The sequence below is a fragment of the Molossus molossus genome, unplaced genomic scaffold (genome assembly GCF_014108415.1).
Source record: "Molossus molossus isolate mMolMol1 unplaced genomic scaffold, mMolMol1.p scaffold_m16_p_5, whole genome shotgun sequence".
NCBI classification, from domain to species: Eukaryota; Metazoa; Chordata; class Mammalia; order Chiroptera; family Molossidae; genus Molossus; species Molossus molossus.
In genome coordinates, this window is record NW_023425388.1 from 73629282 (window position 1) to 73655995 (window position 26714).

Sequence of the window (26714 nt, forward strand, 5' to 3'; positions counted from 1 at the left end):
TTTAACAAGCAGGATGTGTCAAGCATTCTTCTGGGTGCTTAAGATATTTGTGAAGAGATAGCTAAACAAAACAAAATCACTGCCATTGTGAAGCTTACATTTAATGAGGGGAACCGAACTTAATAACATTCCTAGTATATTGAATGGTAACATTTGCTGTGGACAAAAAGTAAATCAGAGTAAGGGAGGCTGGAGTGCTCAATGGGGAAGGTTGGGGGAAGGGAAAGAGTTGCAAGTATAAATAAGATGATCGAGTTATGCCTCATAAGGTAAAATATTTAAGTCCTGGGATGCAATTTACAGCATAGTACTGTAATTAGTAATACTGTATTGCATATTTGAAAGTTGCTAAGAGAGATCTTAAAAGTTTTTATCATGAGAAAAACATGTTGTAACTGTGTATGGTGACACATGTTAACAAGACTTATTGTGGTAATCATTTTATACAAATATCAACTACTTATGTTGTACACTTGAGACTAATAGAATGTTATATATCAAATACGCCTTAATATTTTTAAAAAGGTGAAATTTGAACAGAGTTAAATGTGATAAAGAAGTTAGCTGTGCAGATTTCAGAAAGAAGAGAAAACTCCAGGACAAAGGATCTGACACTGGAGCCAGTGTGACTTTTACTGTCTGAGAATCAGAAAAGAGGTCAGAATGCTAAAGTGGAGTATGAACAGTAGTTTCTTTGTCTGTCTTCTTCATTGTCTAAACTTGTTGAGGTATCTATATTCCTAGTACTTAGCTCTGCATCCTGCACAGGACCCTCTGTAAGTGTTGATTAACTTGAATGATATTCTCAGCAATGATGGTTTGCTAGGCCCAAGGCCAGAGACCCTGACTAGAAGAAGCACTAAGACCTCTCAAACCTGGTCTCCCATCTTACCTAGGGCCCAGATGACCTATCCATAGTTTCCTCATTGATTGCGGGATCTCGGTCTCAATGGAAGTTTCCCTCTGTCATGTCAGATGGATTGTAGCTATCTTCCAAGCTGTCTTTTCTCCATGAACAGACACCTAAATCGTCTTCACTCCCCCAGAGGATCAAAAAGCTATTGTTTCCTGTCACAACACATTCTAAACTAGATCTCCTCATGCCTCCTGAGCAAGGTTTATGTAGTCTGTAATTTAGAAATTTCCAGAATTCCATACCCCGTTAGCATCTGTATGGTAGTATAGGTTTTGAAGACAAGCAGAATTAGAGCTCTCACAATCTAGGTGTCTTGGACAAAGTGTTTAATGTGAGATTCTTTCCTAATTGCAAAATAATCCCTATCCCGTAGAGTTAGGAAGATTAAATGAAGTAATTAAAGTAAAGCATTTATTACTATGCCTGAAAAATAGCAGACACTCAGTAAATATTCCCTTACTTTCCATGACCATAAATCCCACCCCTGACCTTCAGTATCCAGCAGTAACCCTTGATCTAATATATTTTCTTTCAGTATTGATTTGTGTTCCTGTCCTGCCATGTTTTCTTGATCACTGACACTTGCTGACACCTCCCAATATTATCTGAACCATTTACATTCTTACCTATAATCTGCTCCAGATTCCTTGTAAGTGCAAATTTCTTAATCTCCAGACAGTTGACCTAGAATGTAAATGAATGTCCCAACCTCTACTTGAGAACTTTTTTAATCCTGCTAGTCTGACTTCAAACTAAGAATTCAGAATGAGTTTGAAAGAATTGTTTTTCCCTGGAGGTAGAACTGAGTTTAAATTAAACAATTCTTGGTGAAAGTTAAAGATTAGTGAATGACGAACCAAATTCTACCTGGATTTGTTTGTAAAATTTCTTCAAAATCTATTTCTATTGGGGTAAGGAGGTATATTTAAAGGATATTGTTCTTTCATGAATACTTCTTCAAACATGATTTTAAGAACTACTATTCTTGCAAAATAGTTGTCTTAATATATTAAAATTATTACTGACTCAATTTCTTTAGTTTGCTCAAGGAGTCAAAGGTAAATAACATTTAAAAATTAACAAATGGGACTACATTAAACTAAAAGTCCATTAACAAAATGAAAAAGAAACCTACTATATAGGAGAACATGTTTGCCAATGATATATCTAATAAGGGGTTACTTTCCAAAATATATAAACTCAACGCCAGGAAGACAAACAATCCAATTTAAAGATGGGCAAAGGACCTAAATAGATACTTCTCCGAAGAAGACATCCAGATGGCAAATAAGCATATGAAAAAATATTCAACATCACTAATCATCAGAGATGCAAATTAAAACTACAATGAGGTATCCCCTCATACCTGCTAGAATGGCTACCATCAATAAATCAACAAACAACAAGTGCTGGTAAGGATGTGGAGAAAAGGGAACCCCAGTGCACTGTTGTCGGGAATGCAGAACTGTGCAGCCACTGTGGAAAACAGTATGGAGTTTCCTCAAAAAATTAAAAATAAAACTGCCTAGTGACCCAGTGGTTCCACTTCTGGGAATATATCCAAAGAAACCCAAAACGCTAATTTAAAAGAATATATGCACCTCTATGTTCATAGCAATGGTATTTTAAATAACCAAGATCTGGAAACAGCCCTGGCCAGTGTGGCTCAGTTGGTTGAGTGCCATCCCATGCACAAAAAGTTGCCTGTTCAATTCAAGTCAGAGCACATCTGAGGTTGCGAGTTCAATCCCCAGTCAGGGAATGTTCAGGAGGCAACCGATCAATTGTTTCTTTCTCACTTTGATGTTTCCCTCGCCCCCTCTCCCTTCTTTCCTCTCTCTCTAAAAAAAATCTATAAAAACATATCAAGAAAATCTGGTTGCATTTTAAAAAAAAGATCTGGAAAGAGCTCAAGTGCCTATCAGTAGATGAGTGGATAAAAAAAGCTGTGGTACATTTACCGAATGGAATACTACACAGCTATAAAAAGGAAGGAACTCTTACCCTTTGCAAAAGCATGGATGGACCTGGAGCTTATTATGCTAAGTGAAATAAGCAAGTCAGAGAAAGACAAATACCATATAATCTCACTGATATGTGGAATCCAATGAACAAAATAAACTGACAAACAAAATACAACTTGAGGCATCAGTACATGGAACAGACTAAAAAATGTCAGAGGGTGGATGGAAGGCTGGGGAGACTGGATGAAAGAAGGCGAAGAAATTAGCCAAAGAACATATACGCATAGCCCATGGTCACAGACAACGACAGTGTGGTGAAGGCCAGGAGAGTCAGGTTGGGGACAGGGTAGAGGTGGGCAAAGGTGGGAGAAATGGAGGACATTTGTAATAGTATTAACAATAGAAAAATAAAATTAGCCCTGGCTAGTGTGGCTCATTTTGCTGGAATTGTCCATGCACTGAAATGTTGCCAGTTGAATTCCCATTTGGGTCACATGCCCAGGTTTCAGCCTTGATCCCTGGTAGGGGGCATGCAGGAGGCAGCCAATTGATTTTTGCTCTCTCATTGATGTTTTTCTCTCTCTCTCTCTCCCTTCCTCTTTCTCTAAAAATCAATTAAAATAAATAGATAAAATTTAAAAAAGGATTACAATGTACTTATTGCCAAAGACTTGCTGACCAATATAAGATTTTCAACTTTGCTTTTCTTGTCGTAATACTTGCTCTTCTTTAAGAGCAAATAATTTCCCAAAAGGTTATTGTATAAACCGAAAAATAAACTAACATCATCAAAGTGACGTCACCAAAGCACCTTATTAATTTCATATAGATCTGTGTTCTCAAACACACAACAGTTTGTGCTCTTATGTTGTCAGATGGCAAGCAATCCTACTCTGAACATAAGCAATTAGATCAGCCACTCAGGCTAATCAAGAAGAAACAACAGAGAAATAGTTGGTTGGCTTGCGATGTTTCATTTTGTATTTTTCAAGGAATTTGTAAAGAAGGACATGAGTCCCTACAAATTCTCCCCAATAGTCTGGCACTTGGAAATGCTCCTGTCTTAGTTTATGAAGGCCATTCCGCTCTGCCAACTAAACCAGTCTTAGGATTTGCTTCTATTCACATCTTTGCAAGAATCAAGTGGATATTCCCATATAGTTCAGGTCCTCAAAGCATCTTGGCATGAAATAGCCAAGTGAGTTAGGTTGGTGTTTCTCAATGTTTTACCCATCTCTGCACTGTTGAGGAATATGGTACACTCACATTAGCACCAGCAAGTGCTTAGAGTGGTAGCATGTATGTGTAATTTGAAAAATTCCCTCCAAGGAATCTGATAAATCTTCCATCTCCTAATTGAGATCACAAACTTATGCAAGGTTTTGGTGTATTTTGTTGAATAGCGAATATTCTTAGAAAGTAAAAAGTACAATTCACCTTGTATCTAGGCCATAGCAATGCCAGGCAAAATGAAAATGAATTTTAAGAACGATTTGCCTAATTTGCTCTTCTACATAGTGAATTCGGTGTCTGAATCCCCCTTTGTGAATTTAGTGGTATAACTGACCTTCTGAATTGCATTGTGCCATAGCCAGTTCACTGAATCCTTAGAGGCCTATTCAGGATGGTATCATTCTTTCTGAATAGTCCCTAATGTTTTATCCAAAATGTCTTATCATTTATATGAGGGAAACAATTTTTCAGCAAAATCAAAATATGTTTGGTGAACTGGAAAATATTATCTTAGGAAAATCATATCTACATTTCAGTCTTTCTATATGATCCAGGGGACGATGCCTTTTTGCTCTCTCTCTTTTACTGTATGTTAAGATTTTCTGGACCCCAATTAGAAATAGCATTATTATTACTCTGACTTTGTCCCAGAGAAAACAAATGGTATAATTTTTATCCTTTCTGCTATTTTCACCTATCTGGTGGTATTGTTAAATCTGACTTCTGTTAATGGAAAAATTACTCTGAAATCAAGTGTGAAACCCTCTAAATCAAGACAAAATAAACCAATAATTGTTGAGCATGTACTATAGGTTTACAACTATGCTAGGTATTATAAGTCCCTGAAAATAAAACACAGTCTTGGTAACTGGAATTTTATAAAAGAACCAAAATTCAGATGATGGTGTATCTAAAAAATTTCATTTCAAAGCAATCATTCAAAAACTCCCTTGTTGCCCTGGCCAGTTTGGCTCAGCGGTTAGAGCGTCGGCCTGCGGTCTGGAGAGACCTGGGTTCGGTTCCCGCTAAGGGCACGTACCTCGGTTGCAGTTTGTCCCCGGCCCTGGTTGGGTCGTGTGGGTGGCTACCACTCGATGTGTCCCTTTCGCATCGATGTTTCTCTCTCTCTCTCTCCCTCCCACTCTATCTGAACAAAATAGCAAAAAATAAATAAATAAACAAAAACTCCCTTGCTTTTAACTGCTGACCAAAACTACCACACTTTCCTTAAATCTTATGCAAGTGCTTTCAACTACCACAATGCTTCATTCTATCATTTCAGTAAAAATTACTGTCAGTTCTGTTGGTTGGTTGATTAATTTCTCTTAACATAATACCATGTGCCATGGCTGAAGAAAATCTACTATGATATGGCTAGACAAATTGGAATTGAAAAGCAGCAATATATGTACTTCCTCTGGTGATAACTGAGTTGATCTTTATTTGCATTTGTGAAGGAGACATTTTTTGTGTGTTTAAATTCACTAAAACACTAAATATCAGTCATGTTTTTAAAGGAATTTCTTATTTCAATAAATCAGATTTGCTTAAAATCTTATCGATAGTTGTACCTTAAATAGGAACATAAAGAATAAACTGTCTCAGTGACTCATTCATTTCTTATCTTATTTTAGAGGTTTAGTTTATAACATTATCTAATATTTCTTTCATTTCTGAATCAATGGCTTTTTGATGCTTGAGAATGAATACAGTTATATCATTGAGGCAATTTTTTAGGGAATAATATACATCTCTTTGTTGTCAATGAATACCAAATGTATGCAATCTGAAGCTTGCTCAAGAAAGAAAATAGGGGTCTTATTTTATTTATAATTACTGCATTCTTTTAAAAATAATCCATCACATGAATTATAGTCAAAAATCCAACTTGTACCATTACAAAAGAGAAGGGACATATTTATGAATCCAGGAAACAAAATTTGACACCCTTGTGTAAACACCAGGAAAGTTTGGTCTTCCACATCCATGTCCCCAGCTAACGATGCCAGTCAAAATCCACTTCCCATCACTTTGTCTTCGACAGGATAAAGGTCCACCCGAATCTCCCTACACAAGAAGACAGTGTAAGTATGAAGTACATTTGCCATTCATTTTGTCATTACTGTGTCTAATGGATTGTGTTCAAACCCCATTCTGACAGGTGTTTGCATAACTAATTAGTATGCAGTTTGGGCCAGTGTCGAGAAATAATGTGAAACTTCTAATGTCATTTTAGAATCATTTTTGTTACAGTCAAAATTCTGTACTCATCATAAGAAATTTGATTCTTTAGGCCAAGTGTAACATTAGACTATTCTTTTTTTTTATCCTCACCTGAGGACATTTTTGTATAGAGTGAGAGGGGCAGAGAGAGAGAGAGAAACATTGACGTGACAGAGACACATCGACTGGTTGCCACCCACACGACCCCAACCGGGGCTGGGGACAAACTGCAACCGAGGTACGTACCCTTAGTAGGAACAGAACCCGGGTCTCTCTGGACAGTGGGCCGACGCTCTAAACACTGAGCCAAACCAGCCAGGGCATATTAGACTATTCTTGCAGGAGAAACAACTCTCACATACTCCCAAACAAATAATAAACCTCAGTAATAAAGTAATAAGAACAATTAATAGCTAACATTTAATGTGAGCTATGTGCTAAGCAGTTTTGGGTTATCTAATCTTCACGATAACCTTATGAGGCATGGTGGCCGTGGAAAGTTGACCTCTACCTCTAGGCCATGCACCTTCAGTGGTTGGCTCATGGTCCCAAGGAGGAAAGCAGAGACCCCCTGTCTAGTTAGCCAGTCCACTGAAGCAACCCTGAGGATTACTCTCTGGCAGCTGTCGCAAACAAATCACTCTCGCTTGGGAGTCCCTTCTGATATCTCAACTCCACAAAGCAAAGGCTGAAATAATTCAAAGTTTAAAATAATTCCTACAGTATCCATCATTTAAATGAGAATATCTAGATTTTTATTTTCTCATTTGGGAGAATGAGAAAAGCTATAACTTACTCAAAGGCAAAGGCAGAAAAGCATTTCAGATTTGCCCCATATCCCACCCCAACAATTCTAAACCCGATTTTGGTAAATTCCAGTAGAAAACTTGGACTCTTTTTAAGTTGTTGCCACACCAACTCTGCTAAGTCTAATTTAACCTGTAAATCCTGGTGGCTAGGTGGAACAGGACTATATAACTGACTAGTTGCGGTAAGCACCCAGAACATAGTAGTTTAGCATTGGAGAAATAAGGATTCAAATCTCAGCTCAGGCATTTACTGACCAGCTATGTGACTTTGGGGAATTTATTTACACTCTTGGTACCCAGTTACCTCTTCTGTAAAATGAGGATAAAAGACTTATTTTAATTAATCTATATGAAGGACCTAGCACAGCGCTTGCCACAAAATAGGAACTCAGAAAATAGAAATCATTATTATGATAAGATGAGTCTTTATGGCATAGTGGCCAAGGTTGTGGAAAGATGTGGGAATAGCTCCCACTGTCCTCCTCATCATCTCAATCACCTGTTCACTTTTTAGAAATCATTTAAACAACTGCATAGATTAGAATATGAAGCTCAGAGCATTGCCTCCCCCCACCCCCAAAGTGACTTCCAACTTCACCACTGTTGAGAGGGCAGAGGCATACAAATGAGTGTCCTCGGTAACCTCTCCCACTCCTCTCTCATTTCCCACAACCTGTGTCTAAGGAGTAAGTGAATAAAACCCTTGTTATTTCCAAAGGTAAATGGTTGCTGCTAAGGAAATTGGTAGCAATCCTAATACTGTGTGTGTGTGTGTGTGTGTGTGTGTGTGTGTTGCTTTGTTTTTTAGTTTTTAGTTATAAGAAAATCATGGCAGAAGGATAAATGCTGACCTCATTCTATAAATGTCAGAAGAAACCACATGGGGAGTAGAAGACTGAGTTTTATAGACTCAGTTATTTAATCACCTTTCCATGATCTTAGACCACTGGATTATAATTAGTATGTGAATTAAGTGAAGCGCTAGCCCTACTTATTTCCCAGGGCTGTGTAGACCAAACGTGAAAGCATTTATGGAAAGTATAACACGTTAAACAAGGGAACAGTTAGATGACTTACTCTGCAAGCATCTCTCTTGCCTGACAGGACGCCTGCACAGAGCATCCGCGAAGTGATGATCCCATAGGTGGAAACACAGAGGGTTTGGTCAATGAGCTCTACCTCTGCTTGTTGCAAAACAGGGGAGCCTTTATTGTCTGAGAAACACAACAGAGGCAAAAATCATGGACATATTTAGTCAGAGTTTTATTGAACAATTTACTCACATCATTTCCTTTCATCTTAAATAACAATGTTTTAGAAAAGTTCTACATTGATCCCACTTTCCTAATGATGTCATGGAGGCTTAGGAGGTTAAAGGACTTGCCCAATGGCACACAATTAGCAAGTAACAGAGCAGGATTCAAACCCAAGGTCTGCCCTGTTCCCCTGAGCCCCTGTGCCACACTCCTTCGCCATGTCCTCCTGCTTTCGGTAGGACTGGGAGTCAGCGACCGTTATTACCAACACTTACCAGTCCAGGGGAGCAGCATAAATGATAATGGGAGTGTCCTACGAGCCATAAAAACATGACATTTTGGATATAGCCTTTCCATTTCCTTTTCAACCTATCTGGCTCAGATAAGTCAGAAACATACACACACACACTCATGCTTGTACAGAAAATGTCTTCTGATAACTTGGTTGAGTAGACTCTTTCTTGTAGTACATGATAACGTCATTAAAGTCCCGAGAGGTTACAAGTTCAAGCAGTTAGGCCAACTTCCCCCACTGAGTCTGTTGAGACCTCAGCAAGCCCAAACTGGTGGTGAAGGGCATAACTTCAATAGCTAAATAGCAGTGAGCATTTGAGAAGCTGCCCACAATGAATCTTTAGAGAGTGTCTTAAACCCTTGGAAATGCCTGCAAGAGAATCTGAGATGGTTGGGAGGTCAAGGGAAAGTGTTAGCATTAACCTTTGGGAGATGTTCACCACGTTTTGGACTTTTTGCCATATATTCAAAACCAGCCATGACACCTAGACCATGGAAAATGTAGCAGGCCACATGTAAGGCTACCCTTCATACACTCAGACCTTTGTGCATAATGGAACTGATGCCCCTCCTGGGTGGAGGAAATGTAAAAAGCTACCCCATCTCAGTAAACCAATTACAGGCTGATGGAACCCCAGGCCTGAACGTGAAATCTGGGGAGCCCTGGCAGGCTGGATCTCAGCCTTCACTTTCAGCACCCTGGCCAGTTGTCCTTGAGCAAGACATACTTGTATAATCCTCCAGACAGTTGTCTAGGAGTTGACACAGTAGGGTGTGTGTGTGTGTGTGTGTGTGTGTGTGTGTCTTCTCTCCTTTATGAAAATGAATCATTTCCTTGGATAAAAAGGAAACCTAAAAATTAGGAGGAATTTATTCTATTTTACAGTGCAAAATCTAGCAAACCCCTCAGGGTGTAAACGGCTATCAATTTTATCCTGCCGTGCTCATAGCACCCCCTACACACACATCCTTCCCTTATGAGGCAGGTCCTGCTTCTTTTGAGAGTAAATGAAAAGCATCATGGAATGGGAATAATAATACCTTCCTCCATTCTGGCTCTCAGAGTCTTCAGGAGGCTCAAATGAGACCATGTACAAAAACCCCCTCTGTAAACCCCAACGCACTACATTGGCACATGTTATTATCTGGAGGGAAAGCGATGGCAATTCATTCATACACACACCTGCTTCGTGCCTTCGCCCCCAGCCAGTTACCCAGCACTTTTCCCCACTGCGCACTTTCTGGCCAGCGGGAGGGATGCATATTGGCTGAATGAGCTGCTTCAGGGTCTCTGGCCAGGCGATGCTGAGCTGCAGCAAGGCAATGTCATAGTCGAAGGTCTGGCTGTTATAGTACTCGTGGACCACAATTCTTCTTACGGGGGAGACGAACTTGGCATTCCCCTGCACATACATCCCGAGGTGAGCGGTCCATGGCGTGGGGTCGGACAGCCTGGTAGGAAAGGAAGGAGGCATGAAGTCAGTGGCTTAATGAACCGGACGTGGTGAAACTGGCACTCCACAGAGAGATGAGCAAAAGGAGGCCTGCCTTTCAGTCCCTGTGGTAGTCGCCCGCTAGTCCACAGACATGGCCAGAAGCACAACTTCTCAGAGCCTCCCTTGTCTCCATACTACACCAGAGATAAAGTAAGGTGCAGGAAGGGTGGTGGATGATAGCTACGTGCCAGTAAATTCCTCAGCGAGATCCTAAGGGAATGTTGGAAATGTTCTTGCCACTGCTATTTCACGAACACACAGGCCAAGAACGTTACTGACTAGAGTTAATGCTGTATTCTTCCTAGTGATGCTGATGGAGACAGCCAGGGCCAGTAAGACAGGGATCTGGGAATCCCTTTGCCAAATTCCAATGATATGAATACCAAGACAGACTAGAACTCAAAGTGCTATAAGCAGGAATTTAATGAAATTCTTTTTTGCAAACTACCAGAAGCTTTAAAGATCACTGCTCCAGCGGCTCAGGCATGATCATTCACAGAGGCCACACTCCCTGTTTGTCCTTCCACAACTCTAACCCTGACCCTGTGGTCTTGAACAGACTCACACGGGGTCTTGTAGTCTCCATGTGAGGTGTCCATCTCCACGGGCACAGCAGCCGTACTCTGGGGGGTGAAGAGAGTTTGGAAGAAAACCAAGGACAGAACCCAAAGACTGCGGCCCCTAATTTGCTTAGCTGACATCTCATCAGTGGGACTGGGGAGCTCTAAGGGTATAAAAGTTAACACTAGGAGCAGCTTCACAGCATAAAAGACTAATGGTCACATAAAAGCCCTTTCAGTCATTAACAAGAATCCTGTACTTTTCAGGAGAAACAAAACTCTAATTGTGTAACTTTGTTGAAATATTCCATCCAGTTAAAAAAGTTGAATAAGAAATTAATGATGTTGTTGCATCTAAGATCCAGTAAGTTCCAAATAAGGGTATATTTTAAAATATGTTTTTATTGATTTTTTTTTTTTTTTTAGAGAAAGAAAAACATCAACTTAAGAAACACCAATTGGTTGCTTCCCATAAGCGCCCGACTGGGGATTGAGCCCACAATCCAGGTATGTGCCCTGACCGGGAATCAACCAGGCAGCCTTTTGGTGCACAGGATGTCACTCAACCAACCCAACCGCACCAACCAGGGCAATAAGGTGACATTTTAAGTGAAGTTATTTTCTAAGCTTTCCTTCTGCCCTCAGCAAGAAGAGCATCCTCCCCTTAACAATCTCATTGGTAAAGACAGACACCCTGCCAATTGTAATGGACCTTTTCAAACTCTCCCGCTGTGGTACTGTGACTTATAGTAAGAAGCATTTATTTGGTCTTCATCCTGTTTCTGGCATATAGAGCTCCTAAAACCCTTAGAACATCCTAAGTGACGAGAGGGACAAAGGTGTCTTTTGTTATGTTAACATGGTGACTGGGATCCACCTAAGGTTGGGGGCTGGTTGCCAGGAGAACCAACCTGGCTGTGATGAAAGGACTAAAACATTCAGTGCCATCCCCTGACCTCTGGGCAGGGGAGAGGGGCTGGAGGCTGAATCCATTGCCGAGAGTCAACGATTTAATCTATAATGAAACCTCCATAAACACCCAAAGGACTGGGTTCAGAGAGCTTCCCGGCTGGTAAACATGTGGAGAATTGGGGAGAGTGCGCACTCAGAGTGGGCATGAAAGGGTTACGCCCTTTCCCCATACTTTGCTTCATGAATCTCTTCCATCCAGCTATTCCCGAGTTATATCATTTTATCATAAACTGGTGACCCAGCAATAAATGTTTCTCTGAGTTACGTGAACCGCTCTAGCAAATTAATAGAACCCAAGAAGAAGGCGGTTGGAACCTTCCCTTTATAGCTGGTTGGTCAGAAGTAAAGGTGACCACCTGGACTTGCCATTGCACCTGAAACAGGGGAGGGAGAAGTCTTGTAGGACTGAGCCCTTCACCTGTGGGAGTGACAGTCTCTCTCGGGAGGTAGTGTTGGAGTTGAGTGGAATTTAGAGCACCCAGCTAGTGTCAGAGAATTGCCTGGTGGAAACCCCAAAACACATTGAAAACTGGGTGCAGAATTGTTACCCCCCTTCTCTAAAATGAATGCCCACACTCCAGTCGTCCTCCAATGCCCACATTCTCCACACACTCCCATAGGTTCCCTTCCTCTGACTTGAAAGCCCTATCCATTCTTGATGTTCTTCTGTGTTCATATATATATATTTCCTAGAAGAAATGTTTGGCATACGATTGGTGTCAAAAGACACAAAAAACACCCACAAACTACCAATTAGATTTAGTGAATGCCACCAACTGGGAGCTTCTTCCCACAGCACAAAGGTAGATGTATCATCTGTGGTCAGAGTGTGCCATTTCTAAGTACAGATTGAAATGCCCTACCTGTTTCCATGGAAACAGTGGGCCGCAGAAAGAAGCCACTCTCTGGAGATGACTGAGGCTCCACAGTAGGCAGATCCAATGAAGTGGAGGCTCACTTGCCACGGCCACCCCCCTTCCAGCGTGTCGGTGCCTCCGATGATGCGGTGGAGGGTGGAGGAACTCCGGCTGCAGCCTTCAGAAGAGGAAGGGTCACATGACTGAAAGGCAGACTTTGAAGCAAAATGCAGTTATATTGGGTTTAGTGCTGAGTCTGTGACTGATTAATCGGGTAAGCAATCTGAAATCTGCTTATCTGGATAGGAAGCAATATGTGGGTCTTTCTGAAGCCAGCACCACAAAGCACTCCCTCCCTCCTGCAAGCAGTCTGTGACACAGTCCCCAAACCATAGCGTGAGGGGAGGAGGGGACCTGTTACTAACAGCTGTACCGACAGGAACCGCAGCTGTGGGGTGTAGGTTGTTAGGTAAAGAGGAAAAGATTAGTTTCAAATGCAACAGAATTAAGAATGTCTTTGCAGTTCTGTTGATTTGAGAAAAGCATTTGGGAAAGAATTTGTAAGTCTAAAACTAATGAAAACTCACTAAGAATAACTAGTTATCAGAGTAATTTTTTCCAGTGTAAATAGAATTGATAGAGATGTAGAGTTAACATGTTGTCACATAGCCAATTAGAGGCCACACAAGTCACAGTAACATATGGCAGGTTACAGTTCTCACAGCATAGCTAAAGCAAGAACCAGCACTTAAATTTTATCTAGCTTAAAGCATAATTAACAGTCACCCACTGCGTGCTGGCAGGCATTTCTTTTCTCACAGGCTATTTATTTAAGAACTTATCTCTTGATTAGAGTTATCAGAAAGTGAAGTTCATTATAAGCACCTGGCACATTAATGCTTGTTATCAAGAAAGAAGATGGGCTCTGGCCAGGTGGCTCAGTTGATTGGAGCATTGTCCCATATACAAAAGTGTTTGGGGTTCGATTCCCCATCAGGGCACATACCTAGGTTGTGGGTTTGATCCCTGGTTGGGGTTTCCTACAGGTGGCAACTGATCTATGTTTCTCTCTCACATTGATGTTTCTCCCTCTCACTCTTTTTAAAATCAATTATGTATATCTCCTCGGGTGAGGATAGAAGAAGGAGGAAGAGGAGGAGGAGAGAGAAGAGAAGGAGGAAGAAGAGAAGGAGGAAGAGGAGATGGAGATGGGGAGAAGGAGGAGGAGGAAGAGGAGGAGGAGATGGAGATGGGGAGGAGGAGGAGACAGAGGTGGGGAGAGGAGGAGGAAGAGAAAGAAGGAGAAGGAGAAAGAGAAGAAGATAAAGATGGAGATGGAGATGGAGATGAAGAAGAAGAAGAAGAAGAAGAAGAAGAAGAAGAAGAAGAAGAAGAAGAAGAAGAAGAAGAAGAAGAAGAAGAAGAAGAAGAAGAAGAAGAAGGGAAGAAGAAGAAGAAGAAAAGGAAGAAGGAATCTATTCTAGTGTTTTTATTTCTGAGGAATGATTTCAGAGTCAGTTCACCAATATTCTTCTCTGGGCCTGAGGCAGCCCCTGCCAGGAGAATTACACCAGGAAAGGGTGAAAATGAAAACCTGAGGAGGGGATAGAAGAGATCAGAAGGAACGTATCACTACTCACTGCAGCCCTCTTCGTCGCTTCCATCTGGGCAGTCCACAGTCCCGTCACATTTTGCGTTTTGTTTCCGAAAGCAAATATCATTGCCACACTTAAAAGTTCTGTTGTTGCATGGAATGCCTAAATATGAACAAAAGAAGAGAGTTTTTCCTGCAAAATGAATTTGAATAGATGACACTGAACTCCACAAAAGATAGCTTAGGCACAGGTTGGGTATTCGCAGCTCTGGGAAACATGGCAGAGGAAAATGGAGCCCTCCTCCCCCATTGACCTGCCCCTGCACCTCAGCAGAGCCCCTGTAAGGTAGGCAGGCAGGTGCACCTGCTGAGAGTCCGTCCAAGGGCCTGGCCTTTGTTCCACTGGAGGGGCACTACAAAGCAGTCGGCCACATCAGTGGCTTTAGGCCATGACCTCTTGTTCTCCAAGAAAGTATTTGAGCAAAAATCATTACCATATGCAGTCCTTCTATACCGTTGGGGAAGAAAAAGGGGTGGACTGTGAATTACAGCACATTTGCTCACAGCCCTGGCAGTGTGGGTCTCTGCAGGAGCTATAAAAAAATACCGTGTCCCATCATGGTTTCTAGCAAGTTCCCTACGTCAGGTCCTCAGTGCCCGTTGGTCTGGAGCAGCAGTAAAAGCAGGTAAACAATGAAAATCTCCCAGGGTTCACACACACACACACACACACACACACACACACACTTCACCCCAGTTAGTGACCAACTGTCCCATTTTGTCTAAGACTGAGAGGATTCCCGGGATATGGGATTTTCAGTACTAAAACTGAGACAGTCCTGGGAAAACAGACAAGCTGATTATTCTCATCCGACAGAGGTATTTTGATTCTGATTTAAAGGGATGTTATAGAAGAACAGCAGTGGCAAGGACCCTTCCTCACTTTGAGTGCAGTTCTGCTCGTCCTGGCCGTCCTCACAGTCCCTGAAGCCGTCGCAGACCAGAGGGCCGAGCTGCCTGGTGGAGCTGACGTTGCAGGCAGGTTTAAGAATCGCTGGAAAGAGAACAGACAGAACCCCCGTGAGCCGGAGACATCAGCTGGACTCTGATGACCAGCAGTTGCCCCTGTAACAAATGGTGCAAAGGGTTCAGATGACTTGAATAAAATGAAAAGTGTGTTTTCCTCAAAACTTACACATTCGCAGAGAAAAGCAAATGTTGAAACTTGGGTGCGATTCCAAACATTTGGGGTTGGTCAGATCTGATTTTTTGCTTTTGTGTAAATGTGTTAAACTCTGGTGGGTTGTTTATTTAATTATAATTAAATGCATCATAAGGTTTTTATTTTAAGGCAAAAAAATTATAAGTTGTTAATATTTAAATTGAACTTATCTACCTTCCTAAACAAAGTAAGAGTGTTCTGAGATTGGGGATGTCTTATTCTTCTCTGTACCTTAAGCCTCTGACCAAATAATAGGTGCTCATCAAAGATTTGTTAATGAGCCCTGGCCAGCTGGCTCACTTAGCTGGAGTGTCATCCCTTACACCAAAAGATGACAGGTTTGATTCCTGTTCAGGGCACATACCTGGGTTGCAGGTTTGATCCCTGATAACCAATCAATGTTTCTCTCCCATATCAGTGTCTCTCTTTCTCTCTCTCTCTCTCCTTTCTTCTCTCTCCAAAATCAATAAAAACATGTCCTAGTGAGGAATTAAAAAAAAAAAAAAAAAAAAAGGTTTGCTGAATGAATTATGAATGTGAAATCTTTTATATCTTTTTTTTTTTTTATCCTCACCCGAGGACATTTTTCCATTTTGTTGTTGTTGTTGTTGTTGTTGTTCAGATAGAGTGGGAGGAAAAGAGAGGAAGAGAGAGAGAAATAGTAACGTGAAAGGGACACATCAAATAGCTGCCACCCACACGACCCAACCAGGGCCGGGGACAAACTGCAACCAAGATATGTGCCCTTAGTAGGAACCAAACCCGGGTCTCTCTGGACCGCAGGCCAACGCTCTAACTGCTGAACCAAACCAGCCAGGGCTGAATGTGAAGTCTTAGAGGAAAACAGACTTGTAGTCTATTTGCAAGGAAATACCTCTTTAAAATTGTTTTATCCTGGGAGATTCATATCTTATGTTAGAAAATACCAGTGTAGCCTGACTGGTGTTGCTCAGAGGTTGAGTGTTGACCCATGCACCAGGAGGTCACTGGTTCAATTCCCGGTCAGGGCACATGCCCAGGCTGTGGGCCTGGTCCCCAGTGTGGGCATGCAGGAGGCGGCCAATCGATGTCCTCTCTCACTGAAGTTTCTATCTTTTTCCTCTTCTCCCTTCCTCTCTCTCTAAAAATCAGTAAGGAAAAGGGGAAAAAAAATTTTTAAGAAAAAGAAAATGCCAGTGTAAATTTATCACAATTTGTTTGGAGTATTTTCAAAAATTGCCTTTATACCAGTGATAGGTACAGTGTATTAGCAGGTATGATTTCTTAGACATTTCTGGTTTTGTGGAAGTTATCATTTTTGTTATCTGATCTCATTTTTCTCAGAGGTATCTCTTGTGAGGGGCAGGGAGAAGACATTGCTGCCCTAAAATAGTTCATTAGGCCTCCAAGAGTATGTAGTTGACTCCTAGGGAATAGCTCTCAAAACTGTATGATGAGAAACAATGATTATCAAAAACAGTCCTTATTGGAGAAAATGAACACATGGGACTACATCAAACTAAAAAGCTTCTGCACAGCAAAAGAAACAATCATCAAAATGGAAAGGCAACCCACTGTATGGGAGAACATCATTGCCAATGATGTATCAGATAAGGGGTTAATTTCCAATATATACAGAGTGCTCATACAACTCCACAAAAGGAAGACAAAGAACCCAATTAAAAAATGGGCAGAGGAGCTGAATAGACACCTCTCCAAACAGGACATACAAATGGCCAAGAGACATATGAAGAAATGCTCAACATCACTAATCATCAGAGATGATGCAAATTAAAACAACAATGAGGTATCACCTCACACCTGTCAGAATGGCCGCCATCAACAAATCATCAAACAACAAGTGTTGGCGAGGGTGTGGAGAAAAGGGGACTCTAATACACTGCTGGTGGGAATGCAGACTGGTGCAGCCACTATGGAAAACAATATGGTGCTACCTCAAAAAATTAAAAATTGAACTTCCATTTGACCCAGTGATCCCACTGCTGGGAATATACCCTAAGAAGCCTGAAACACCAATCAGGAAGAATATATGTACCCCCATGTTCATAGCAGCACTATTTACAATAGCTAAGATCTGGAAACAGCCCAAGTGTCCACCAGTAGACGAATGGATCAAAAAGCTGTGGTACATATACACAATGGGATATTATGCAGCGGTAAGAAAGAAAGATCTCTTATCCTTTGAGACGGTATGGAGGGACCTGGAAAGTATTATCCTAAGTGAAAGAAGCCAAGCAGAAAAAGACAAATACCACATGATCTCACTTATATATGGAATATAATGAACATAACAGTCTGAGGAATACAGTAGACCCAGACACATGGAAGTAGGGCACAGACTGACATCCCTCAGAAGAGGGGATGGGGGATGGGGGGGTGGGAAGAGATAAACCACAGAACTTATATGCATGTATGCATGACCAATGGACATGGACAACTAAGCCGGGGACAGGGTGGAGGGGGGGTGGGGTGGGGGGTGCCAATGGGGTAAAAAGGTAAAATATCTGTAACAAAAAAATAAATAAATAAATAAATTCATAAAAAAATAAAATAAAATAAAAATAAAAATGTAAAAAAAAAAAAAAACAGTCCTTATTAAAGTAACAATAATTACTTTTGTTTGGAGCAAGGAATAATAATATGGTTAAAAAAAAAGAAAAACAACCTCAATTACTATAATGGTCAGTATTTGTTTCCTTAGTAACTAGAAGACCCTACAGATTCAAAAGATCAATGCAGCATAAGTGTAAAAAGTTTTATTCTGTTTTGTCAATTTAGAAAAAGGGGATATAGAGTCAAAGGTTACTTTTCATGAGTATAATATTTTCACGGTTAGTTATATTAACCACAATATTTCTCCAAGAATATAAAAAAGATTAGATAGCTTCACCATTGCAATTATTTGAATTAAATTCTGGATCGTTGAAGAAAGTGTTACCGATAGTGTCATATGATCCGGTGAACTGTCATCACCATATTGCTCCTTGAAACTGGAGATACATTCAGAAATGATGTGTGAAGAGCAATGGAAAACCAACAGCAACTGTCTGCCCCAATTAGGAATATCCAATACCCTGCCCCTTAGTCTTCACCAATGTGATGTTCATGAAAACTATACAGGTAAAAAACAATAACAATTCTTTCATTTGCAACACCTGTGCTCCATAAATGAGTCTACTTCACTGCAGATTCTGAGATTCTCTGTAGCTAAGAGAACGGTGCTTTAAAATAGAATTGCTGTAAAATAAATACATAAATAAGTGAAATTGATGTATTTAAGATTGTGGTTGACTAAACTATTAGCCAATGATCATCACTTTCTGTGGTATACTATGCACCCCCACCCATGCCATGACTCCACACTGTGCAGAATAAACCTTCCTGTCCCCTGACCATTGCCTTAGCCATCTGACTTGCTTTAACTGATGAAATATGACACAAGGGATGGTGTGCCAGTTCCAAGCCCACAACTTAAGAGGAACCATGTGACTCTGCTGACCCCTCCTTTGCTTCTGGCTCCGCCTGGCTAGCCCTCTAGGTCAATGCGGAAAAGAGCCATAGGAGTAGTCCTGACCCCAATCTGGGGAGAACCAAACTCAGGAGGACCCATTGCTTGAAGTAGATTCATCCAATGAGCCCAGCCTAGATCAGTTGTGAACGAGAATGAATGGTTGTTGTAAACCCCTGAGTTTGGGGTCGTGTGGTGTGCAGCAGTAGATAACAGCTATGAAGACCCAGGGTGTGCACCAGGAGCAACAATGGCCCTGACATGTTATTTATTCATAAGAAAATCATAGTAAAAGCTTGATTACTTACCACAGAAAAGTTCATCACTTTCGTCGAAGCAGTCATTAACGCCATCACACCGCTGGGCCTGAGGGACACACAGGCCAGAGTAGCATCTAAAAGATCCAACAGGACAGGCTGCAGAATATAAGAAATAGAAAATCTCGTGTGGGTGCCTAGAAGTTACACATGGCCAGATTAATAAAGAAATATGAAGTGTTAAGTGATTAAGGAGTTGACAGTGTAGCAGTAGTTATTACATAATTTCTTCATCAAATCTAGGTTACAGGTAGTAATTGAAAAAAAAAAAAAAAGAATTTAGGAGAGCAAAGAAAGCAAATGAATTCACTGGAAACTCTGAGTCAACGTTGTGACCAGATCACATGTGCAGTCAAACTTTTACTCCCTGTATCCTTGACTCTGCTCCCTGGCTTTGTCGTAGACTCAAAGAAAGCAAAAGCTGGAGCGTACCTTAGAGAGTCCAGCATTCTTAGCGTGCAGTCTTCAGACACGCCCCAGGGCAGTATAAATGGACTTTGGGGCTGAATCCTCTATGACCCGATGCATTATTCTGAGTAGTCTGTGCCTTTAGTTATATTTTCAAGTAATCTCTGTCTCAAAATATATGACATCTTAGAAAGTTAAACCTAGAGCCCAGTTGGTGTAGCTCAGTGATTGAGCATTAACCCATGGACCAAGAGGTCACCAGTTCAATTCCTGGTCAGGACTCCTGCCTCCTCCCCAGTTCATCATTTTTTTTTTTTTTTTACTTCAATTAGGCTGCAAGGTAAAGATTCTATCCCTGGTCATGAATCATGAATCTTGGCTGATAGCTACATAAAATAGAAAGAATAAATGTCTTGTCCCTGTTACGGTCTGAATATTTGTGACCCTTTCACATGTTGAAATCCTAATGCCCAATGTGATAGTATTAGGAGGTGGTGCCTTCGGAGGTGATTAGGTCATGAGGGCAAATTCCTCATGAATGGGATTAGTGTTCTCATAAAAGAGGCCCCACTGAGCTTTCCAGCCCTTTCCACCATGAGAGGATACAAGAAGTCTGCAGTGCAGAAAAGGGCCCTCACCTGACCATACTAACACCCCGACCTTGGACTTCTAGCCTCAAGAACTATGAGGGATAAATTTCTGTTCCTTACAAGCTGCCCAGTCTGTGGTGTTTTGGTTATAGCAGCCTGAATGGGCATGGTCGGGCCACCACTATCTTAATGGCACACAGTGGAGAGGATGAGTTCCTGGAAAATCAGGTGGCTTACTGTGTATCTGTGTCCTTGCTGGAATGCTCATATTCTCATATTCAGAAGCGTACTATTCTAAATCCAGAAACAGGTATATTGGGGATTGGCAGAAAATGAGGTGGTCTAAAGGAGCTTTCTCTCAAGTCTTATGCTCATAGAGTCCTAAGTGGTTAACCCTGACTTTTCCCCTTTAAAATGTCAAGAATTTCCTGAGCGAGTCATCTACTCTCTCCAGCTCTAATGACCTTCCTCAGACATTGCTTTTTCTATTGACCGCTTCCTGTTCACCAGTCCAGCAGTTCTCAGTGAGACGTTTGACATTCTGAGGACTGGTAGCTGGGCTCTTCTTGACCGACCAGCTCTCCCTACGTATCAGAGACCAAAGAGAGTCACAACTGTTGGTCTCCAATCTACCAAATGTCAATGTACACATCATATTTACAAACAATTATGCCTAGCAAGAACAAATGAAGAAATGGCTTGTTCTATATTTTAGGAGTAATGTGAGATGTTACTTTTCAAATATTTTTATAAATTAAACTAGAGCAGTGATAAATGCGTAACTTTGTATATTATTTATTATATATTTAGTTTACATTATATATTTGTTATATATTTATATATGTAGTATTTATTATAAAAATAAAAAATATAATAGAAAACAGTGTTAAGAAAGCAGTTTTCATTTCTTTAAATTCTCTAAGTTTAGAGTTATAAAGTGTTAATCTCCTTTTGCCAATGTATTAAGGTTTTCTAAGGAGCAGACCCCAGGCGTACGTTGACTGATGTTGTAACTGCCATATTCCACGAGAAGTGGCTTGTCTGAGAGCCTTGAACTGCACCGAAGCTGAATGTGAACAAGGGGGCTGGGCACTCGGAAAATAGTCTGATGATCCATGTAAGAGCCACAATACCTGAGGAGACAAAGATCAAAGACAAGGGCCTGAGGGTCTTTCAATTGCATTTCTATTGATAATGAAGTCACTAATGCTTTGGCTATTTGGGCTTCATAAGTATTTCTTATGAGGGTACAGTTAATAGCTATTCTTTCTTAGCTAAGTGTCTGTGATTGAGTAACATCTGCCCCCTAGATTTTCTCCTCTGCTAAATAAAACAAGACCAATACTGTCGACTATCTGTTACATTCCCCCTTGCTTTCCTCAACAACACTTAAAATCAGAAAAACAGTGTTTCATTCTCCTAGGCCCCACTCTTTTTGCCACGTAAATCACTGTGTAATATTGCCTGCTTTTGTCTACAAACCTCTCTGTAGAGTAGAGTGGAACATATGAGCTCAGGCTGAAAATATACAAAGAATTCCAGGAACACTTAAAACAGAAAAGCATAATATTATTTCAAACTAAATCAAAATCTGATGCACACTTCAGAGTTTGTCCTTGGCAAATTTTCAAAATAGTAATGTCTACCTGCAATATTTTTCTATCTCGGTTTTTTTTTTAACTTGTCAGCACCTGATAGAAAATGTCCCTCTTGTTAGTAATTCTTATTATATGAGCACTGTGGTTAGTGCAACATGATAAGTTAGGGGCCTGCCGTGTATAGGTAAAGTTCTTCCCAGGGTGAAACCTACAAGGTCTCAAAAGGAAACAGAAGACACAAGGCTTGAAGGGGAATGTCCTCCACTAGACTCTGTGACTGTCAATCATTACAGGTTCCCCAAAACACTAGGGAAGCATGTGTGTTTCAGGATCAGACACTGGCATTCAGTGGGAGGGACATAGAGGTAACCTATGATTTCAACATCAGAAGGAAGAAAGCGTTCAATGTATTTCAGAAAGAATCTTTTGCAATTAGCTGAAGTTCAGGACTTGATGGATTAATAAACCAGCTCCTGAGATAAGAGGAAGAAATAACAGCTGCAGGTGGCCACCTGGCCAAGTGAAAGCCAGTGCCTGGGAAGCACCTGAAAGCCAAGTCAAGCTTTTGATGCCAGAGCCTACTCTAGTTGGTCATCTTGGGATCAGAATACAAACATATGTGGAATCTAAAGAACAAAATTAATGAATAAACAAAATAGAAACAGATTCATAGATACAGAAAACAGACTGGGGGGAGGGTAGGTGGGGGACTGGGTGAAAAAGGTGAAGGGATTAAGAAGTACAAGTTGGTAGTTACAAAAAAGTCATGGGGATGTAAAGTACAGCATAGGGAATATAGCCAATAATATTGTAATAACTATGTATGGTGCCAGATGGGCACTTGAAATACTGGGGAGACCACTTTGCAAAGTATATGGCTGTCTAACCACTATGGTATACACCTGAAATTAGTTCAAAATAATATTGAATGTCAACTGTAATTGAAAGAGTAAAAGCTTTTAAAAAGAATGCAAACTGTGACCTGAAAACATGATGATTGCTACCTGGGTCTTACAGTGATTTTACTCATGTTCTCTATTAACATTTACTAGAGTTTTCTTGCAAAGAAGAGCCTCATTCAAACATTCAGGAGGAGTCAGGAGGAAAAAGATCTTTGAATCCGTGCTCGGACTGAAGTTTAGAGAGAAACAGTTGATGATGGGTCATGTCGGTGGCTAATGGAACAAAGGTTTTAAAAGAGTGAAAGCCTGGAGCAACTCAGCAAGGCTTAGTTTACATGTACAGGCATATAACAGGTAAGGAAACTGAGCTGTAAAGAGGTGAAGTAATTTGTTCAAGTTCAAATGGCAAGTAAGTAGAAGCAAGATTTGGACACAGTTTTGCCTGATAGTAAACCCTAGCACTTTCTAGCACACCAGCAATCTTGCCCTCGGGAGCTCTCCTCTTTGCAGGAAGGCCTTTCATTTTGTCAGGGTTCATCTGCATTCAGGCTGCCCTGAGCATATACACCTCATCCCCATGTTCTCTCAACTCAAGATCACTAGGCTTTCTGATGTCAGAATTACCTTTTCCTCCTCCCCCATGACAAAGCCAACACCCTTAGCTAACCTCAGCAAGCTGTCAGAAATTAGTACAATTAGAGCCTTTTCTTTTTTAGATAAGAAGGACTAATAATGGGAAGGGCTGTTGTTTTCAATCCCAAGGGTTCAGCCAGCATCAAGAGAATCTGATAGGACTTTAGCCAGCCCATAGGACAAAGTTAAGAGCTGGCCCTGCAGGGCAAGTATTTAGGGCAGAAGGCTTTCCTGGTAATGTTTGGAAGGAGTCTCTGCTCATACTGTAGCAGCAACATATCTGAGTTAGGCTAACCTTACTTCTGGGTAAGGCCTTTCATCAGATTCCACACATATGGAAATCGGGGGTGGTAGGGATTGCTATTTGGTGTGTGTGCGGGGAGTACCTCATTTCAAAACACAGCTCTATTTTAGGCATACAACTTTGCAAAAGATTTCTAAGAATTTGTTTTATAGAACTTTAATTACAATACTAAAATGCAGTATCCTTATATCCATGGGACACATTCAGTACTATTTATCCATTCAATGTCATTTCCAAAGCAGTCTTATGAATCATAATAGTAACTAATTTTTGGGGGGGATTTATAATATACATTATTTCATTGAATGTTTACAAAAAAACAAACCCACTTTATTAACTAGGAATTATTATCTCATTTTATAGACAGAAGATCAAAGAGGTTAAATAATGTGGCCTAGCCTTGGTTGGTTTGGGTCAGTGATTAGAGCGTCAGCCCTCAGACCAAAGAGTTTCAGGTTCGATTCTGGTCAGGGGCAAATACCTTGGTTGCGGTTCGGTCCCAGCCTTGGTCGGGGTCATGCAGTAGGCAACCAGTCAATGTGTCTCCCTCACATCAATGTTTTTTTCTCTCTCTCCCTCCCACTCTTTCTGAAAATAAATGGGAAAATATCCTCAGTGAGGATTTCAAAAATAATAATAATGTGTCCTAGTTAATGTAGCTACTAAATGATAGAGCTGGAATTTGAACCCAGGTGTTCTGCTTCTGATATAATGGACCCTTGATTCAAAGATACTACCAAAGGAATACAAGGCACATAACAATAGGTCCAAGAATGCTTTTAAACCAGATAGAATCTATTCCAATGACGACAGGACCAATGAAAGGTGGTTATTCGGGAAAATCTTTCAGAAAGGAAAGGTTTCATTCATGGAGTAAAGATGAACAAAGAATTAGCAAGCAAATTCCTCAGGCTAACTTCACAAAGGTTCTTATCTCAAAGTAAACAGAGAAACTGTTCTGCTGCCAAGATAGGGCATCCTGTAGTTTTTAATACAAGACCTGTTATAACTTTAAGAGCAAATAAACAATATCAACAACTCAAGGACAAACTAAGGGTGAGAATGAAGACCTACTAAGTTGGTCCAGGAAACCCAGGCACCTAGATTTCTCTCAGCCTCTCTCTGATTAACTTCAACCCATGTCCTAGCCTCAGGATATAACCAGGCCAATTGGTCTGCTCCGACTACACAGAATAGGCTAATGGTTTCTCCCTTTCATACCACCAGGACTCCTTTTATTATTTTCCTCCTTGATTCCATGGTTTGAAATACTTTATCTGCCAAACTATTTCTGTAAAGTATAGTGTGCACGTCCACAGCCCAGCAGCATAGAGCAAGGACTTGGGAGCCATAAAACATGGGTTTGGCCCTGGCCAGGTGGCTCAGTTGGATGGAATGTCATCCCATACACCAAAAGGCGGCAGGTTCTATTCCCAGGCAGGGCACATACTTAGATGGCAGGTTCAGTCCTGGTCATGGCATGTATGGGAGGCAACCTCTCTCCCCCTGTTCCTCTCTCTCTAAAAAAAAAAAAAAAAAAAATATCAAGAGGATTAAAAAACAAAACATGGATTTGAAACCTGCCTTAATCACTTAGGATCTGAGTGGCTTTCAGCAAGTTATTTAATTCCTGTATTCCTCAGTTTCCTAACTGTAAATAATAAAGTGTAAACTCTTTGGGGACAAGAAACCCAAGGCTTTGAACCTCTGAGCAAGGCTTTTTATCAGATTCCTCACATATGGAAACCACTTACATGTGCTCATTAATCTCCCACCATCCGTGGTCACAACCTTTTGCACTCTTTTTGGTTATTGAGTAGTTATGGAATTTCAGTGCTATGCCAAGAGTTGATAAGGGAGTCTGTGAAAAACAAGCAGAAGAAAAATTCTTCAATTGAAGGACATGTTTCAGGGTAAGATTTTCTTACTCAGAACCCATTCCCTTGGCTTCCTGTCCTAAGGGCCCTGTTTTTTATGCCCTGTGGCTTGTGCTGGGGCAGACAGCTAACCCTGAGCAAACTCACATGAGCAGGAGATCCAGGGGAAAGTGGACAGTCCAGTGTTCAGGGAGCAGCTTTCAGGCCCCAGTTCCAGCGAGCTACGTGATATTAGATCATGTCTAGGTTTCAGTTTCCTGCTATTAAGCGAACTTAACTTTGAAAACACCCACTTATTAATGAGTGTACACATCTTCCTCATCGATGATAATAATGACATAGTTTATTTAAAGCCCTATTCAAATTCTTTAGATAAAGGAGAAATGAATCAGCATCCTTTTCACATAAAACCTGGTTATTCCTAAAGGCAATTACTGAGTCACCGCTAGGTCTTCTCAAGAGACCGCAAAGGAGGAGGAGCTGCCTATATAGGATAAGTACATATGAGTGTATCTGATATACTAGTTTTAATTTTCATTTTGAACCAAGAATTATTTGAACTTCTTTCATTTCCAAAGTGTAGAATTTTGGTTCACCCATTTTCACATTCTTTAATTCTATCTTAATCAGCTAAAAGATTATTTATTGCCTATACAGCTTTTAATTTTTTAATTTATTAAGGATTGTTGTGATCAAATTTATGAATTCTCCAAGGTCATTTAAAAAGCAAGAAAATTTATCTGTGTGTGTGTGTGTGTGTGTGTGTGCGTGTGTGTGTGTGTAATATCTCATTATCTGTATGGTTTAATACCCTTCTTAACCTTATTTACTATCTCCCACTATCTCTATTATGAACCAAGAGAAAGGAATTAAAATCTCTTATTTAAGCATTGTTTATTTCTCTTTGTATGTCCTTTGGGTTTTGATTTATAAGTATCAATGCTAGTCCTTTGGTGCTATACAATTGTCATAATTATGTCTTCACTGTGGATTGCCCTCCTTGCCATCCTAGATTGCCTTCCTTTCTCACTGAAGGCTGTTTTAGCACTGCCTGGCACTAAGGTTGTGTTCCCTGCTTTCTTTTTGTTTACATAGCCTAGTATGATACTGCTCATCCATTTATTTTCAGCTTTATTAAATCACGATTTTATTCATTTTTGTCTTTTGACAAAACATACTGT

The 26714-nt window shown here is 40.7% G+C and overlaps 1 protein-coding gene across 3 annotated transcripts in view; it reads right to left on the minus strand.

The window, feature by feature from the left end:
• Positions 1-5944: 5944 nt before the first annotated feature.
• TMPRSS7 (transmembrane serine protease 7) overlaps positions 5945-26714 on the minus strand; it is a 32658-nt gene continuing 11888 nt past the window's right edge. For all 3 annotated transcript variants that reach the window (XM_036243268.1, XM_036243267.1, XM_036243266.1), the window contains 9 exons: positions 25411-25517; positions 21216-21352; positions 19213-19320; positions 15118-15228; positions 14221-14337; positions 12587-12758; positions 9879-10147; positions 8223-8359; positions 5945-6180 (listed from right to left, as the gene is read on the minus strand). In XM_036243268.1, coding sequence (XP_036099161.1) covers positions 6010-6180; positions 8223-8359; positions 9879-10147; positions 12587-12758; positions 14221-14337; positions 15118-15228; positions 19213-19320; positions 21216-21352; positions 25411-25517 — 1329 coding nt within the window. In that variant the 3' untranslated portion in view covers positions 5945-6009. The remainder of the gene's footprint in view (positions 6181-8222; positions 8360-9878; positions 10148-12586; positions 12759-14220; positions 14338-15117; positions 15229-19212; positions 19321-21215; positions 21353-25410; positions 25518-26714) is intronic.